Source organism: Aegilops tauschii, chromosome 4 (assembly GCF_002575655.3).
Source record: "Aegilops tauschii subsp. strangulata cultivar AL8/78 chromosome 4, Aet v6.0, whole genome shotgun sequence".
NCBI classification, from domain to species: domain Eukaryota; kingdom Viridiplantae; phylum Streptophyta; class Magnoliopsida; order Poales; family Poaceae; genus Aegilops; species Aegilops tauschii.
The window spans coordinates 510,783,546-510,801,629 of NC_053038.3; the positions used below are offsets into that span (position 1 = coordinate 510,783,546).

Consider the following 18,084-nt stretch of genomic DNA (forward strand, 5'->3'; position numbering starts at 1 on the left):
TTCTCTCACAATTGAAAGTTACAAAATTCTGCTGGCTATTGTCATTTTTTCATGTAATTGAAATAGTTTCCCTCTATATGAGCAAAACTTGAATTCTATTATGTTTGTATGATAAAAAGAGCTGATATCACCACTTGGGAATATCGTTCTCTTTGGATATAGGCATCTTACCTACTCCCTCTTTTCATCTACATGGGGCCTAATGCATTTTTCAAGACTATCTTTGATCATATGCTGGAGCAATAATATATGGCATGCAAGTTACATGATGCATACCGTCAAATCCATATGTGAGAGGAGCTTCCAATGATATAATTTTCATATTATACATCATATATACAATTAATCCTGTCAATAGTTAAAGGCAATCTCGAAAATACATTAGACCCTATATATATGAACGGAGGGAGCAGCATGTTTAAGACAAGACAAGATAAGCAAACTGATATCCACTTTATGTTCCCGGCGATGGAGATGGTTATTAGTACTCAACATATGGTTATAATACATTGCACTAGAATAATATATAAAAAAGGTTACTAGAAAATTTCCTGTAAATGTGGAAAAAAGATGGCGCAAGTTGAAGATAATATGTTTTAACAAACACATTTCTTAGTCCTTGTAACAACAAGAGACTAATTAACGGAAAAACCTGCCACCACATGCAACCATCCATGGGAACATATTTTTCATTTTATTATTCTATTTATATTCAATAGTTTTTTTATAATAACTATTCAAAATCAAATACAATAAATTTGTATGTATTTTTAATTTTGGTTCACATGCTTTAAATCAAAATATATTGCAACTGATTCCCACGGCAACGCGTGAGGTATCATTAGTTGTACATACAGACGAGAGAAACGAAGAAGAGAACGATTCCAGCTACTTTGCTAGTCAGTGCTACTGGGCCTTATCCTTTGAGGCTTAACGCTGGCGGCTGGCCGATTGACGAAGCCGAGGAGACAGCTCGACGATCTTTCTACAGATTCTTGCTACATTTTGTGCAGCTCCACACTTTCAGACCGTAGTAGAAGCAGGTCCGCCACCCCCCTTCCCGGCCCCTGCGTCGCTCCGCTTGGGCCGACTCGGGAGGCGACGAAACCCTAGCCGCCAGTCCTCCCAACCCTCCTCCTTTCCCCCTCGCCGCCGCCTAAGGAGGCCTCCGGCGAGCTCCGCGTGGCCACCAAGGACGGCGGCGACGAGGATCTGGCTGCTCCCGCACGGAGGGCTTCGGGCGCCGAGGCGGCGGCCTCGGGTGGTGAGGCGGCGCCGTCTTCTACAGCGAGCGGCGTCGCAGGTGTTGCCCCTGTGTCTCCTCGGCCGCGTGGGCGGCGAGGGACGGCGCGAGTTGTCGCCATTCGTAGCGGGCGGTGCGTCCTCCTGGCTCGCGTCCGGATCTGAAAGCGGCCTCCCTCCCCCTGCAGCGCTGCTTCACACCGGATCTGGTCATCAGAGGCCTTGGGTCGCGGGCGCCGGTGAAGGTGGACTGCCAGGAGTTGCGAACTTGGACCGGGAGAAATCCTTGGCTGGTTCTCTGGCCACGGCGGCGGCGACACCGGCCGGTGCCGTTCCCCTCCACGGAGGCGTCGTCAAGGTTCGGTTCCTCTCCCTCCCGCTTCTTTCCCGGGAGAAATCCCTTGTCTTGCATAGACTGGACGGCAACGACGCGGCGTGCGTCGCCTCCTTCTTGAAGGTGCCGTCTTGGGCAAGGTGGGAGCGTGCAGTGGGGCTTCGTGGTGGCTGCGTCTTCGGCGAGGGAGATGGAACATGGTGCTTTGTTTCTGAATTAGTGCAGCTCGGCATTCCTTGATTTGTTCGGTTGCCGGTCAGCTTCTGCTTGATTGGCGCCATTGCCTTGGGCAGGGAGGGGATAGGGGTCCTCACTAGCAACTACTCGATGCAGTGACACGAACATGGCTGATTTCTGCGGGCCTGAGCTAATTCCAATTGTGGTGCTCCATCTCTTTTCTCTGTATGTTTGTTCAGTGACAGCTCCCTTGTGCTGTTTTTCCTCTTCATGCTTGTACCAGGGAGCCTCGGTGAGGATATCCTCGATTTCCTTCGTGCAGCGACAGGTCGGGCTGAGTATCTCCCTTGGTGGCCGGAACCGTGTCCGTTCTTTGCTCTAGGGTGAGCAATTCCATCTTCCGGCGGTCCGGTGCCTTTCGAGCCAAGGCGAGGGGCAGGGTTCCCCTCCGGATGTGGAGAACAGCGGCACGATTTTGGTGTCCACCCTCCTGGGTAGATGAGGGTGCGGTCCTTTGTCGTTGGGCACTGGCGCCGTCTGATCTTCCTCTCTGTTCGCTCTTCTGGGACAAGTTCACTCGGAGGACTCCGTCGACTACAAGCTAGAGCTTATTTAGGATTCTTGTGTAGGGCTTGTAGTCTTTGGTGCTTGTAAGCTGCTGGGCAACACTTTGTATCGGCTATAGTTTTTTCTTTCTGTTCTGTGTTGGTTGTATTGGTGGCCTTGTGTAATCCCTGCCGGTTGATGGCTTTGTTAATTCAAAGCCAGGCTCCTCTTGAGCCTTTTTAAAAAAAAGGAGACAGCTCGACTAGGAATGCTTCTAGTCATTTTCTCAAAAAACAAAAAGGGAATGCCTCCAGCCTTCGATTCAACCGCCGCTGCGCTGCGCCTGCGCCGCATGGAGAAACTGGCGGTGCGCATCCACCATCGGCAGCGTCATCGATCTGCCATCTAGCAGATCGATCAACTTCGCGCCTGTTCGTGGCTTTGCCTGCAATTAAGAAACGGCAGCGCAGCACCAGCGCACACACATCAGGCACCGAAGATTGTCATCACTTATCAGGCACCGGCGCACCGAAGATTGTCGTCAGGCACCGCCGCAGCATCGAACACACATCTGCCATCTAGCAGAAAAGCCGGCAGCGGCGGTGGCGTGCACAATTCTCACCGTGTGATAGTTTTTTCCGAGTAAGTGAGTGTTCAATCTTGATTTCTCCAATTTGTTGTATTAGAATAGAGGGTTATCTTCATTCTCTAATTTTGTTTTGATTAATCTATTGTAGGATCCAGTCAAGTTTGAGTGCGGTTTGCATTGACTCGCTATAAAATGTGAGAAGAAGTGCAAGAAAAACAAGGTAAATATCATGCGTCTAAATTTCTGAATTATGAACATTCGAATTTGTAAGGCTGCCAACAATTTGTAAGACAAAAAAAAAGAATTTGTAAGACTGCCCACAATGCCGTCATTTCTCGCTTCCAAAAGGGTGATTATAGAGTTAAATTCTGATTTTCCTTGTTGCAATGCAACTGAGTTATTCGAGACACAGTTGCTACAAAGAATAATAGTCTTGTTGTTATTATTATGAACATATTTATTTCTTACATTGTTGTGAAGCAAAAAAGAAAAAACACATTACCCAGCATACCTGAAATCCTGCCTCCGCCACCACATTGTGATCAAATATGTCATGTTTTACATCCCATCTGATCCAACCTCAGATCACATGTTTTGCTTCTTCAACACCTATCTGATGATTGTTGTTTGTGTCATGTAACTGTACCGAAAACTAATGTTCAATGTATGATACTCTTTACAAATGATAAATGCAACAAAAACAAAAATCCTATTACCATTGTTTAAATGCCATTTGGTACGTAGCAAATTATAACTGAATTAGCCATGACAAGGCTGAACTGCGTGTGTCTTCTTTTTTGTTTTCATACTACAACTACGTATGTTAGATCTCATGTGAATATGCGCATGCCAATTACATATTAATTTCAGTAAAACATGTCTGTGTATGTGTTCGTTGCAACAACAAAAAAAGTTCTCCCATGTGTTCAAAACCGCAACTAAGACTGTTCTTGAAACCTTACAGGTTGCAATACTTTTTGTAACTATTGAACAACCAAACCCAAATAAGAATCTAAGAAAGCAAGGCAACAAAGTTGAAAACTGAAAAAATTTCTTACAAATAAGAAACATCAGGTCCATGACTTAGTTCCGAACCATATATATGTATATATAAAGTGTCTAATATGAAGTTCCTTATTCAAAAGACGTTCTACTTGTAAGTTGGTAACAACGGAAAACTACACGTTACAAATTATATTTCCAAGCAATAGGAAATTTCTATTTATTTAGAAATCATTGGTTAACCGTGATTAAGCTGGCCCATTCAGATGCATGGATCGATGATTAGTTACAGCAATGTGTAATAAATTCTGGCCACACAAATGCACTAGCCACCTGTCTTATTAAGAAAGTTACAGAGAAAACAGAAAGCTACTTATTCGTGCCCGATTGAACACATATGCATACTCTAATGTTGGACATAACACATTTCTAAGACAGAACCACGTTGAGATATTATTTATGACCCCGCAAAAAAAGAGATAGTAGTATTATTTATGAAGCAATCACAGAGATATAGCAATTTGACGATGCGATGCAATAATATTTGAAATTACTCAATAGTATGGCAAGTAGGTCATGCTTGAATAAGTTAACGAACCATCGGTCTGAAAAAATAAAAGGCACTTCACAAAACAAAACAAAAACTGAAGAAGGGCAACACAAACCTTCAAAAGATAGATTCATAAAGGCAATTAATGAAGAGAGCTGGAAGATAATCCTGCAAGATGCATGTCGTTGGTAGCTAACTCTGCTAGAGTCGCAGCTCCAGGTCGATATCTACGCTGGTGTTGCTCTCCGGCGCCGGCTCAAAGGCCGGTGACCTTCCCGATCGAGCTTAGCATGTCCCCCACGTCGTCGTGGACGCCGGAGAACGGGCCGGCTGCCACACGCACGCCGTGGACCGACGAAGCCAGCGTGCCAGCCTCAGGAACGACATGCAGGGGCGGTGGGGCGGCGCCCCCGCGACCACCGTGCGTGGCGATAGGGATGAAGTTGTCGGTGGCGGCGGCGTGAGACGAGGCGGCGCTGGCAGCGGGTTGGCCGTCGTAGACGTAGGGGTTCCAGCCGGCCGCGCGCTCCTCCCTGTGCGCGTTCTGGTGGCCACCGAGGGCCTGCGGCTTGAGGAACTTCCTGTCGCAGAAGAGGCACGGGAACAGAGGCCGTGCCTCATCACCGGCCACGCCGCCGTTGCCCGCTCCCCGGCCGGCCTCCCCGCTGTCGTCGGTTTCCTGGCGACCCAAGGCCAGGGACAGGTCCATGTATGCCCAGCTAGCTACGTACAAAGACTAGCTACAAACTGGAGAGTATATGGTAATGGCCATTTATGCATGAGTACCTGGTTCTTCTTCTGGCTGAAACAAAAGGAGCAGCGCGCAGATGAAATCAAATCATCACCCGATGCTTGAGGTACGGGGTGCCTGACACGCTGCGTACGACGACTGCGAGGCGATACAGCGAGAGTATGTACGGCCGGAGAGAGCAGGGCCACTGCCGTCGCCATCTCGATGTCCTTTCCTTGGCTGTGCTGCGAGAAAAACTCCAATCGCGCTGCGCATGCCACCGTGTTCATCTGGTGTCCTTTCAAGTTGGGTTAAAACAGAAATCGACTAATACATTGTGAAGCTCAAGGTGATTACTTGTCCTCCTTGGGTGCTCGCTATCTAGATCTGTTCTCGAACTCATGATACAAATTCTTGATTAAGGTTGACCCATAGCCAGCAGTCTCAATGCCATGCAAAGTGATCACTCAGGAGGCCCAAAGCCATATCTCTCTTCAAGTCGGAGGGTCAAACCCTATCTTGGTCTACCGTGACTAGAATCACAATGTAGTTTTTGGATAGTCCCTAAGCAGGCTGATTCACACGAACGGCATCATAGTTTGGACATGGCCCATAGATTTTACTTGGGACTAACTAATAAAACTTCTCACCACATCTCAAAACGAGTGTGCCCAACATGGGTGTTCGATGCCGAAAAAGGCTACACGCACCACTTTATAAACAAACCACCAATATGATATAACCAAACGCTAACGGAGGTACATACAGAGAGGGGGGCGGGGGGGGGGGGGGGGGGGGGGGGGGGATGGAAGATAGAACATCAAATTAAATAGTCTGCTGGGGCAACATCAACAACACACAAACGAAATAAATGATCAAGTCTCAAGGGGGATAAGTGACCACCATGGTGTATATATCAATGTGAGTCCATACTACCATAATATTGATATCCCAATATCTATGGCCTTTGAAATATGGCCGTCAACCAATAGATATGCTAGATTGTAGATTTTCTATCATTAGTCTTGACTAAGCAACACTTGATCCTTTTCAGTTTATTAATTACAACTAAAAAATCACCACCAAGAAAAAACTAATTAAGTGCCGACTAACTAAAATGACAACCTCTATAATAGTTTTAGACAGAATGTCTGGAGGAGATGGGAGAGGAGGCGACGGTTCACCGATGTGATATGCACAGATGGCGGCGCTGCACTGGTTGCTCGAAGGGAAAAGGGGTGGCACACTACTGCGGGGCGGCGCCGATGAGAGGAGGAGGATGGCTATGTCATCTCCAGTGGTGCCACACATGAGCTGAGGCAAAAGAGGGAGGGGTAGCATGGGAATGGATCGGTGTGGAAGCCATGGTGGTGGCGGCGTGTTTGCTATCCCATGACGTTACCTGCGGGCGGAGCGTGAAGTTTTGTTGACGCCCAAAAAAATATTCATAGATTGAGTATAAAGACTACTAGATGAGTGTTTTAGAAGACACTCTAATATTTTTAGGAAGGACGCCGATATCCACCACATGTGTGGCATAATAGACATTCGCCCACACACCGTGTGTGGCATGAGCAGGGGGCAGCCCACACGGGTTGTGTGTAGGCGAACAGTAGAATTGCCCACTCGTATGGGCGCAACTACTTCGTGCCGCACGACCAACAAGTACTACTCATCCCCATCCCGCGCATGTGGCATGAAGCAAATATGCCCACACGTCCTAGCACAGCTACAAATAGGTACACTACTAGGAAAAGGCCTACTAGTGGCGCACCAGTTTTGCCTACTAATGGCGCACTACTGGTGCGCCACTAGTACCACGCCACTAGTATTTTTTACTAATGCCTACTAATGGCGCACCACTGGTGCGCCATTAGTATAGGCCACGGTGCGCCATTAGTATAGGCCACTGGTGCGCCATTAGTATAGGCCACGGTGCGCTATTAGTATTTTTGAATTTTGAAGGCGGGAAAATAGTAGTGGTGCACCGTCTAACCCCCACCGTGCGCCATTGTTATTTTTGAATTTTGAATTTGGATCTGGATCGCGATTTTTTTGCCCATTTTTTGCTCTTTTTTTTGCTCGTTTTTTTGCACGATATTATTTCAAATTTTGTTCCCGTTTTTGGATTTTGTACGTTCTTTTGCCGTGTTCTTTTGCCGGAGAGGAGTTCGCCGGAGAGGAGGAGGAGGTGACCGGAGAGGCGCTCGCCTACATCGCCGGAGAGGAGGAGGAGGTCGCCGGAGAGGAGTTCACCGGAGCATCGGAGAGGAGGAAGGAGAAACCATGAGGGGATGGGAGGAGAGGAGGGAGGAGGAGCTCACAGGAGAGGAGGGAGGAGGAGCTCACCGGAGATGAGGGAGGAGGAGCTCACCGGAGATGAGGGAGGAGGAGCTCACCGGAGATGAGGGAGGAGGAGCTCACCGGAGAGGAGGGAGGAGAAACCGTGAGGGGAGGGGAGGGGAGGAGAGGAGGGAGGAGGAGGTCGCCGGAGAGGAGGAGGAGGTCGCCGGAGAGGAGGAGGGTAGTATGGTGGAGGAGAGAAGGGAAGATGGAGTGGAGGAGAGGAGGAGATGGAGTGGAGGAGAGGTGGAGTGGAGGAGAAGAATGAAGAGGTAAGGAGGAGAGGACACGCCCAGCCATATATACGGCATAGTAATGGCGCACCGTGGGCAGGTGCGCCATTACTAATTTATTTATTTTTGATTTATTTTGAATTTTGAAGGCGGGAAGATACTAATGGCGCACTATGGACAGGTGCGCCATTAGTAACTTTTTATTTATTTATTTTGAATTTTGAAGGCGGGAAGATAGTAATGGCGCACCATGGGCAGGTGCGCCATTAGTAAGTTTAATTTTTTTTGAATTTCTTTGCCTCTCCAGATCTTAAAAGCCCCGTATCTTTTTTCTGTTAGGTTTTTGAGGATTTTGAAAATGTTTAACGGGGTTTTTGAGGATCTTAAAAGCCCCGTATCTAACTTTTCGAGTAGATGATTTTTCATATAAAAAACTTTTTCATCCGAGTTCGTATGCAAAAGTTATGCCCATTTTTACAAATTCTCGAGAGATTTTGCAAAAAAGTCAAAAATTCATGTTTGTAAATTTTGCTAACAACTAGACCACATATCAATGGGAATCTTATTTTCTTTTTTTTTTACATTTCTATCATTTTCTTTTAAAAAAAAACTGAAAAGGCGGTCCACGCGGGGGGAGGGGGGTGTGCATTCGGTGGAATGTTTGGGCCAAATTACTAATGGCGCACCGTTGGATGGTGCGCCATTAGTAGTTTAAAAAATAAAAATAAAAAAAATTTGAAAAAAAATTGAAACATAATTACTAATGGCACACCGTGGGAGTGGTGCGCCATTACTAGTCACTAGTTGACTAGTAATGGCGCACCACTCCCACGGTGCGCCATTAGTAGTTTTGAAAAAAAAATTATTAATGGCGCACCGTGGATGTGGTGCGCCATTAGTATTTAGTAATGGCGCACCACATGTACATGCGCCATTAGTGTCCATATTGGCTATAGCTGTTTTTGTAGTAGTGGTACCCGCGGGATGACGATTTAGTTGCCGTCCGGGATGGCAGATGTAGTTATCCGGGAAGGCAAATATGGTTGTAAGAGCATGGCAACTCTCTGTTTTTGTTAACTATAGTTGCCATGTCTAATTTATGATAGTTGCCGTGTGTAATCAAACCATAGTTATCATGTGTGACTAACTACTTGCCACATATGGTAAAACAATAGTTGCCATGTGTGTTTACCTAGTTGCCACGTGTGGTTAATCACAGTTGCCATGTATGTTTGCCTGATTGCCACGTACGCGCGACTGCAGTTGCCGTCTGGCAAACGAGTCATAGTTGCCATGTGTGTTTACCTAGTTGCCATGTACGTTCAACCGTAGTTGCCATCCAACAACGTACAACTGTCGTGTGGGCGAAAAGCAGTTTGCCCACACGCGCGTGGACTAAGTGGTGGGTGTGTGGGCAGAAACTAGTTCGCCCACACAGCGCAGTTGGCAACCGCCAACGCCCACACACCGGCCTTGTCCTACGTGACACGCGAAAACTACCTCGGTGTGTCAAGATTCGCGCAAACTTAACTGAACGTGATCCAGGCGTATGGGCGAGTTGCAATATTGCCACACGTGTGGGCGTTAGTGTTTTTGTTTTAGGAATAGAGAACCACTTAATGAAATTGTTGAAATGAATTAGTTCTAATTAATAGTTTAAGTGTGCAGAGGGGTTTTGAAAAATCTACCGGAGTTGCTATAAGGTATGAGGCAACTTTTCCCCGATAAAGAATACTTTTATTAACATAAAATGTAACATCAAGAAGATATAAAGCATGATAAGTAACACTTCCTCTTCATAGTTAGGATGTACACAACCACCCACGAATAGTCTTACAAAAAAAAAGAAACAAATCCCGACATATCAGCAATACTAAAGTTATAGTATTGTATACAATAGCTGGCCACAGAACTAGTTAAGGGTTTCAACGGTGCAAAAGTTCTAAAAAATTCTGAAAAACATATTGAACCAACACACCTATAATATAACATGATCCAACAGAGGAATTAAAAAAATACGACTGTATGTGTCCGGGACAAAAAAATAAAACAAATAGTTCAGTATATATTTATGTCGCAGTGAGCTGAAATGCTTATTATTTTTGCCGAGGACACATAATTGCATATTCTGACAATCCCTCCGTTGGATCATCTTATTACATTAGAGAGATGCTCCCATATTTATTTCATAATTTTTGATAACTTTTAAACCAATAAAAGTTTAGCGACCCTTAACTAGTTCTGTAGCAAGCTATGATAGACAGCATTTTACCTATATATTAAATACTAGCATGACATGCAATCCATTAAATACTAGCTTTCCATTTTTCGTTTGCATGCACTATCTCCTCAACGGTCAATGACTGCTTTCCAAAAAAAACATAATTATGTTGATTTCCTAGCAATAATTCCTTTCTAAATATTATGTTAATGCATTATATCAATTGAAACTATACACATAAAAGGCTATTTTATCTTATAAATTATAAATATACCATAAGTATTATACTTAATGAAAAATATACATATACCGGTGGTATTATGTGTATAAGAATATACACATACCTGAGGTATTACACCAAATAAAAGTTATAGATATACCTCGGGTATCTCAAATACCTTCTAACAAGACGTAATAAATATACCCACAAACATCATGAGTATGTGGATACCTCGAAATATTATGAGTACGTACATATATCCGGTATGTATGTACCTAAATGGTGTACGTACTCGAAATCATTGGCAGATGCCCGAGGTATCAGATACCTACCAACGAGACGCAATGTATATACCCAAAAATATGATGGGTGTGGAGAAACCTCAAAATAAATTTGCCATGCATGTCGCAAGAATTTGTCCTAGGTATCATACTCGGTATTTGTATACTCAAAATAAAGATGACATACCCCAAGATGATAGTAAATAGGACGTACCAAAAATAAATATGATATACCCACAATATTAAATTCAGAATTTATATACTCATCATTTGTCCTAGGTATCATACTCATGGTATCGTATACCCAATGTATCGTATACCTAATTAAAAAAAACTACGTCCCACAGAAGAGTACAACATATCTTTTATTAAATATATGTATGAGAAAAATATCTTCATATACCTATACAAATCATGACGCATTAATTTTGATTTCTCTCTCTCCTATTTCTATTAATATCTCTCAAATATGCACCATTGCCATGCGTGACATTCTCTTTCCTATTTAATGCACTACATAATTGTTACCATGCATGTTACTCTCATTGCCTTAATTACGTTTCCAATTAATGATTCTATCATTATTATTTCCAAATCAGCCATCACAACAACACACATCTAAATGCAATCGAGTGGTGGAAAGTCAAGGAGGATGGACACCTAGGTGTCCCAAATCTACCCTAATAATAAAGCAGCTACTGTTTCTGGTCGCACGTCATCGTCATTTTTACAGAAAACTCCTTGACTTTTATGAAAATAAACCCGCAGTCCAGTAAATAAGTGGAAAAAAACGTTTCGCCGCTTGAGAAAAAAACACCCCCGAATCGAGCGACCGCATCTCCCACCCCATCTCGATCCGCCGCCTCGCTGCCGCCGGCCAGCATCCTCCGCCACGCCATCCTCCGCCGCGCCGTGCTGCCGTCCTCCCCGCACCCCGGCCTGCCTCCTCTCCGCCGCGCCATCCTCCCCGCGCCGTCCGAGTCCTCCGCGCGCGGTTCGCCGACGCCGAGGCCCAGGCCGCCACGCTTCGGGCCTGCACCGGTCGGCTCGAGCACGCGCCGCCGACCGCGACGGGCTGCTCAACACGCTCCTCGCCGCCATGGGAAATGGCCGGGAGGAGGAGGAGGAGGAAACGCAGGAGACAGGGCAGCGTCAGAATCGCGCGCGTTGGATCCGGCTGATGGTTACGGCGACACGAACGCGGAGGCTCTGGCCGCGGTTGCCGCGCTCTATGCCCCGCCCCTGCTCGCCGAGCCCTGCCTCTCCGGATCTCCAGCCATGTATGCTGCCGGGGACCCTGCAGGTCCAAGCTGGTCGGCGAGGGGGAGCGCAGACAGCAGCCTAGCCCGTCAGTAACATGGCAGTAGGCCTCTTCTCCCCTTCTCAGTTTACAGCAGCGTGCCGCACTTTCTCAGGCTCCTGTCCCCGTCGTCAGCACACCGATTCAGAGGTAGAGGCTGACTTGCAGCTCGTGGACACAGAGGAGGAAGCCTAAGATCAATCTCAAAAGCTGTTATCACTGTTCTCAGCCAGCGATGCATAGGGGAATTGTTTGCTCATCTATGTGTTAAAATCTGGACCTCTTCATCAACGACTTCAACAAGGACGAGATCAAGCTGCATCTGCGCTGCTCTGTCCACCACAACAATTTTGGAAATCATTAACTTTTATCTGCCCAGGTTGAATCCTTCATTCCTCATTCTCATCCTTATTTCTTGATGTTGGGCAAGACACTCTAGATGAGTTGCTAACTTCAAAAGGCTTCAGTTCTAACTAGAAGAAATTTTCCTTAAGAATATTTTATCATTTTTGTGGTCAATCAACTGGTGTTACAATAAAAGCAAGAAAGTGATGCAAGTTCTTTGGGATATATGCACCGGAAAATATACGAACACTGTTGGCCCAAAATCACAGGGCCCCACTAAATTGTTGTCCATTTGGCCTTGTGATTTTAATGATAATCGTTCTACCATGAAATCTTTCTTCTGCTAGCATTTCAACAGTACTGTGTGCTGTAGCCATATACATCTGAATCATTGGATAATAAGAGTTTCCTCCTATGCCATGCATCCAGTGTAGCGCTCCAGTGAGAAATAATCAATGGTGTACTTATCCCCTTTACATGTTCTTTGTTGACATTTTTTACATTGAATTCTAAGCTAAGTGCTTAGTCTTTTGTTACTTGCAGGCAGGAACATGATCATGCATTTCTGGGAGTTCGCAAGAAGGCGTTGACCCCCTTATATATATTGCTGCTCTCTGCCAGAAACCAAATAAATAACACTTCTATGATGCTGCTCACTGATCGATACTAAATATATGGCTTGTTCTCGAGGATTGTCATCACTTTCTGATTCATATGGAATTTGAGGATATGGATGACACTGGTTTGTTTCTTTCACTAATAAAATTCTGTCCACCATATGGGCAATGCTCCAGATCCACGTGAACATGCCTGAGTAAATGCTCTTTATGGTTCCATGTTCTTATGTTATAAGACTTGATGTGTTTTATCTTCCAATAATTCAGACACGGGCCTTCCAACTTGATACAAGCTACTGACAAGAGTTAGAGGGTTAGGTTTGATATTATTATTTGTTGTATGACTATTTGTTCTCATTATGGCACACCTTATTTATCTTTTATTAGTTATTACATAGCTTGTCTATATTACTTGAAACATAATTATACTGCGTACATTTAGTGGATACTGTTGAGTAAAAACAAAATTCGAACTTCAAATTACATACTGGATTTAGATTGTTTCCTTAGAAACGAAGAGTTCTTTTTTTGATGAAAATGCCAGATTGGCTTTTCATTCTTGAAGAAGGGGTGTAGTACAAGGTGTTTCTAAAAAATACAGGGTAGTACAGCTGCATACGAACTGTATGCAGGAAACATACAGTGGAACAGAACTGAAGCATCTCTAATCTGGCTCCCTTGGTTTTTGAATCAGCTGGTTAAAACCCAAGATATCTTTTGCGGTTCCCAGTAGTTGTTTACTAGAGGTATCCACGATCCTTTAGAAATTAGAAGTGTTAGCAAAACAAAGTGGAACTGAACTGAAGCTATTTCCGTTAGTATTGTCTACGTCTCCTTGACCTTTCATGGGAATCTGATGTAACCATCCTGCAACCTGCAAATACTATAGATGATATGCAGAGAAGATTTCAATATTACTTATTACTGCCTTAGTACCATGCCGTTCTTCTCTACATAAATCATTTATAAAGCTGTAGGAGGAGCTCAGAATATCCAACTAATTGCCTTACCACTAATTAGTTGCCACACTGCAACTACTGACAGTGGATACTGACATCTTATTCTCTTGGTAGAGTTCAAAACAACATGAATCAAGCTGATGAAATTCAGTTGTATTTTTTTCTTTTCTGACCATGTAGTTTTTTAAACTGCTCTGAAGGTCCTCTCATATGTAATTAAGCTCACACGCAAATGTCCTTGTATGTACTATAGAATCATATGCTGACAATATTGAACTTTTCTGTTGTAGTAAGAATATCAAGCGTTGTTTTGCCATTGGTGTTTCAGTTTGTCGGTTATAGGTATATCATTCCAATATTCATACTATAGGAGTTGTTGTCAGGGAGTGCGAGAGGGGCAGCAGAGTGGCCAGCAAGGGGAGCACCATCACGGGAGATGTGTTCATACAACGCAATGTCGAGGAGATGTCGACGACCTCCGTGGATGAGCGGTGGTTGTGAGAGTTTTCCGAGGAAGGCCCACTCGATCATGGAGTGGCTATCGCTGCAGAAGGCGACGCTGGCAACAGAGACAGCCATCCATTTGTGCCACCATCAATAACAACGTTGTAACAAGCATGGCTCTGCACTGGTGAGTAGAACTCTTCCTCCAAATCAAATCCAACTATTGGATTAAGATGTTCTAAAATTTGTTGCCTCACCGCCTCATCTGTGTCCATATCTCTGTTGGGAATTTGCAGGTTGCTGAAGCAGTAGAGTGGCTTATGTCATGTAGGCAACTGGTGGCTACAAGGATCCGTATGTAAACATGGTATGTGAAATTTGTGCTACACAGGAATGGAAATGCCAATTTACAAAATATAATATGCATGTTTGGTTGATGATTACTTGGGGTAGCCGAATAAAACTTGGAACCAGTATAACTTCAGTGTGGCTATGAAAATTTAAGATGGAGTTAGTGGTTTGTTACCTATTGGAGTAACAAATTCCAGTTGCCCAGTAGAAAGCAAGGTGAATCGGAAATCAAATTATTAAATCTCCTTTATAGGCTTTTGCTAAAGAGAGAAACTGAGAGATACTAATATCCTGGTTTCATTGAAGCTTATTTGTCGTCTTGAATCCCGATTTGGACAAGAACTCCCCCATGATCCTTGAATCCCTGTAAAGCAGCATTGTGCATTGCTATTGGATGACGCCATGGATTGTGGGCGTAGAGTGGAGGTTGCATCACATGCTCAACGTTGTGTCAAAGGACTTGCATAGGCCACAGGGATGTGGTGGTGTTCATAGTGGATGGGCATGTCATAAGTTTTTTCTCCCGTTGCAACGCACGGGCATATTTCCTAGTTATGCCTATGTCAAAAGAGGTGGTGGATCGATTCTGAGATTATGTTGTCACCCATATTGGATAAAACATCCCTGGCCACCCACTCCAATAGCATATACACCACCTTGAATATCGGTTGGTACTCCGTAATAACCTGTAAAGGAGTGGAGTTATTTTGCCATCAGAAATAAACTAATTTCTACATAGCCAACACGACCATATTAAGAAAGACGCTCTCTCACCCTTATTAGTGTACTAAATCTAATCAAGTCAGTAACCATAATATATGACAACACTTGTGGGTGCATATAAATTGAATGTTATTATATGACTGACCATATAGAGCGCATTTGCACTAAAAAAGGTGTTTGAGAGTCTCATCGTGATTAAAAAACTACACTTGTTGCAAATTATGATGGATATGATTGTTTTTTATTAGCACAACTCCTCTTCAAAAATACCACATAACCTTTTCAATTTTTAGTAGAATCTTTGGCTTCCAAATCTTCACTAGATCTCTGTATTGTATGCGTAAGTGCACGGTACGAGGCCAAACAGCCGGTATACCGTATACGAAGCATGCTAAGCAGGGGTGAGCAGACCCAAACAGCAAACAGCTTATCTCCGTGCGGGTACGTGTTGCCTCGCCATGCAAAGCAACCTACGGCAGCCCACAGCCGCGCTAGTGACCGGCCAAACCCGAGAGTGCACGACGGAGAGCAGAAAAACCGGTTTGGATTTTGGAAGGGACCAGCATGTACGTGGAATCTCATCGATCGTTTGCAAGTTGACGATGTGACTCGTGGACGCTACAGTGTCCACATGCTTGTTTGTCAGCCAACTGTAATTAATACTGACTACGTTGTTGCCACTTGACACTGTCCTGCCCCGGTGCCACCGGATCTACGGATGCTGCACCGCCCATTATGTTGGTAATCGATTATGGCCGGTGCTAGGCGTAAACCGGTTGATGGTAGGGACTTTTACACCATCTTGCCAGCCGTCCGATCTGCCTACTAGTGGCCGCTGGATTACGGCAACGCAATGACAGGAGTACATGCGACTGCTTCAACGCTATGCAGCTGCATCCCGGCAAAAGCTCCAGCGCAGCTTTCATGGTGCACCGCCATCGTCCGGCGAAGTTTCAACGCAGCACCGAAGAATTCCAGCAAAGCTCCAACGCAGCACCGGCGCATCCGGCGAAGTTCCATAGCAGCACCGACGGAGCTCCAACGCAGCACCGGCGCGACCAGCAAAGCTCCATTACAGCTCCGGCGAGGCTTCATTGCAGCACCGACTATGCTTCCGGCGGTCCGGCGAAGTTCCATTGCAGCACCGGCGAAGATCCAACGCAGCACCGGCGCATCCGGCGAGGCTTCATTGCAGCGCCGGCTATACTTCCGACTGTCCGGCGTTGCTCCATTGCAACACCGGCGGTGCTTCCCACATCTTCAAGGCAGCATCGCCAAAGTTGCAGCACCCTCGTCGGCCACTCTCTGCTGTCATCGTCGCAGCGCCGCGCGCTCCATTGCATCTCCGGGCGGTGCTCGCCGGATTGAGCCCGCTCCAATGCAACTCCGGCAGAGCTCCAATGAAGCACCGGCGGCTCCGGTGAAGCTTGGCGTGGCAGCACCGGCGACGTGGTGAAGCTTCATTGCAGCTCCGCCGTCCGTTGAGATCTGGGAGGACGCAACACCACTCGACGGCGATGCAGCCGAGCCCCATGTCCGTCATGGGCTTGCAGCGCGAAAGGCAGAGCCTCTGCAGGTCCCGCGCCCGGGCCAACTCCGCGGCCGCCGCGTCCCCGAGGTCGACCCCATTGGAGAGGTCGAGGTCAGCGAGGCCGGGGCAGGCGGCATGAGCGCGGCGAGGCCGGGCGCCCCGAAGCCGCGGGAGCGGGAGAGGTCGATGGCGCGGAGGGAAGGCATGGGCGCGGAGGAGAGAGCGGCAAAGCAGCGAAGCTAATCTCGCACGCCGGTGCGCCGCCGAGCAGCAGCCGCGCCTCGATCTCGTGGGCTGGCTCCCGTCGCTGGAGGTGGGATGGGAAAACGAAGGAAGAAGAAGACTAGACCGAGAGGAAAGGATAAGGTGGGCGGGCGGTGCGTGGGTCCCATGGGGACGGGTGTCACGCGAGGGACCGGGCCAGTGCACGCGCTGCCAGGACACGTGGCTGGCTGCCAAGGCGGTGGATCGATGCGAGTAATCAGCCGGTTTAAAACAAGAGTTTTCCATCGATTATCTATTTTAGCTGGGAGATCTTTCTCCATGTCCCTCGTCAACATTATGGGCTCATTGGGTTGGCAGAATACTTAGAGGACTTCTATAGTATTTCTACGGGCGAGATTTTTCCATATGCATGGCATTTGTTTTATACTCCCTCCGTTTTAAAATACTTTTCGTGGTTTTAGTTCAAATTATAGGTACTACTAGATTTTTTAGGGTTGGGTTCACATTAACCTAATTCCTAAAGATTCTTAGCATTAAGTGAAACCTCATGAAAATTCATAAGAATTGAAGTGAAGAGGTTTCATATTCCTTTGCACTGAAAACTGTGAGCCGAATAAGGGTTGTATGTTTGTTCACGCAGTGGCGGAGCTATGTTGAAGCAAAATGGCCCGCCCAGTTTTGCTTTGAAAAACTAGGCTTAAGGGTAAATCTGGGCCATAATTGCAAGAAATTTTGAGCTCTTTTCAGCCTGCCCAGGCCTTTGACTGTAGCTCTGCCACTGTTCTCACGGCGTTTGACTATGGTTCAAAACTGATACTCCCACCATTTCAAAATATAGTGCGCCCGTGTTTCCCGAGGTTCAACTATGACCATAAATTTAACCAACGAGATTGACTGTGGAGGGAGAAAAAATTATATAATTAAAAACTTCTTTTGAATACGAATTCACCGGTATAACTTTTGCTCCAGACATAGTCGATCTCGTTGGTTAAATTTATGGTCAAAGTTGAAGCACAGGAATAGAGGAATCACTATATTTTGAAACAAAAGGAGTACAAGCTATAGAATCCTCCCGTGTCATGGAGAGAGCCAACGTCATATGAAGGATTTTACTTCTCGAT

The 18,084-nt window shown here is 45.8% G+C and overlaps 1 protein-coding gene and 1 long non-coding RNA gene across 2 annotated transcripts; one reads left to right on the forward strand and one right to left on the reverse strand.

Moving 5' to 3' along the window:
* Positions 1-4,696: 4,696 nt before the first annotated feature.
* LOC109748439 (uncharacterized) lies at positions 4,697-5,149 on the reverse strand. The gene has a single exon (XM_073497918.1). The coding sequence runs from the start codon at positions 5,147-5,149 to the stop codon at positions 4,697-4,699; it is 453 nt and encodes a 150-aa protein (XP_073354019.1).
* Positions 5,150-11,268: 6,119 nt separating this feature from the next.
* On the forward strand, positions 11,269-14,576 carry LOC109748440 (uncharacterized). The gene is made up of 4 exons (XR_012182672.1): positions 11,269-12,147; positions 12,657-12,855; positions 14,073-14,320; positions 14,430-14,576. It is a non-coding gene; the product is annotated as an uncharacterized lncRNA (long non-coding RNA).
* Positions 14,577-18,084: the final 3,508 nt, after the last annotated feature.

Excerpts from the sequence above, each read along its gene's own strand:
- LOC109748439 (XM_073497918.1), bottom strand. The coding sequence starts at position 5,149 with ATGGACCTGTCCCTGGCCTTGGGTCGCCAGGAAACCGACGACAGCGGG.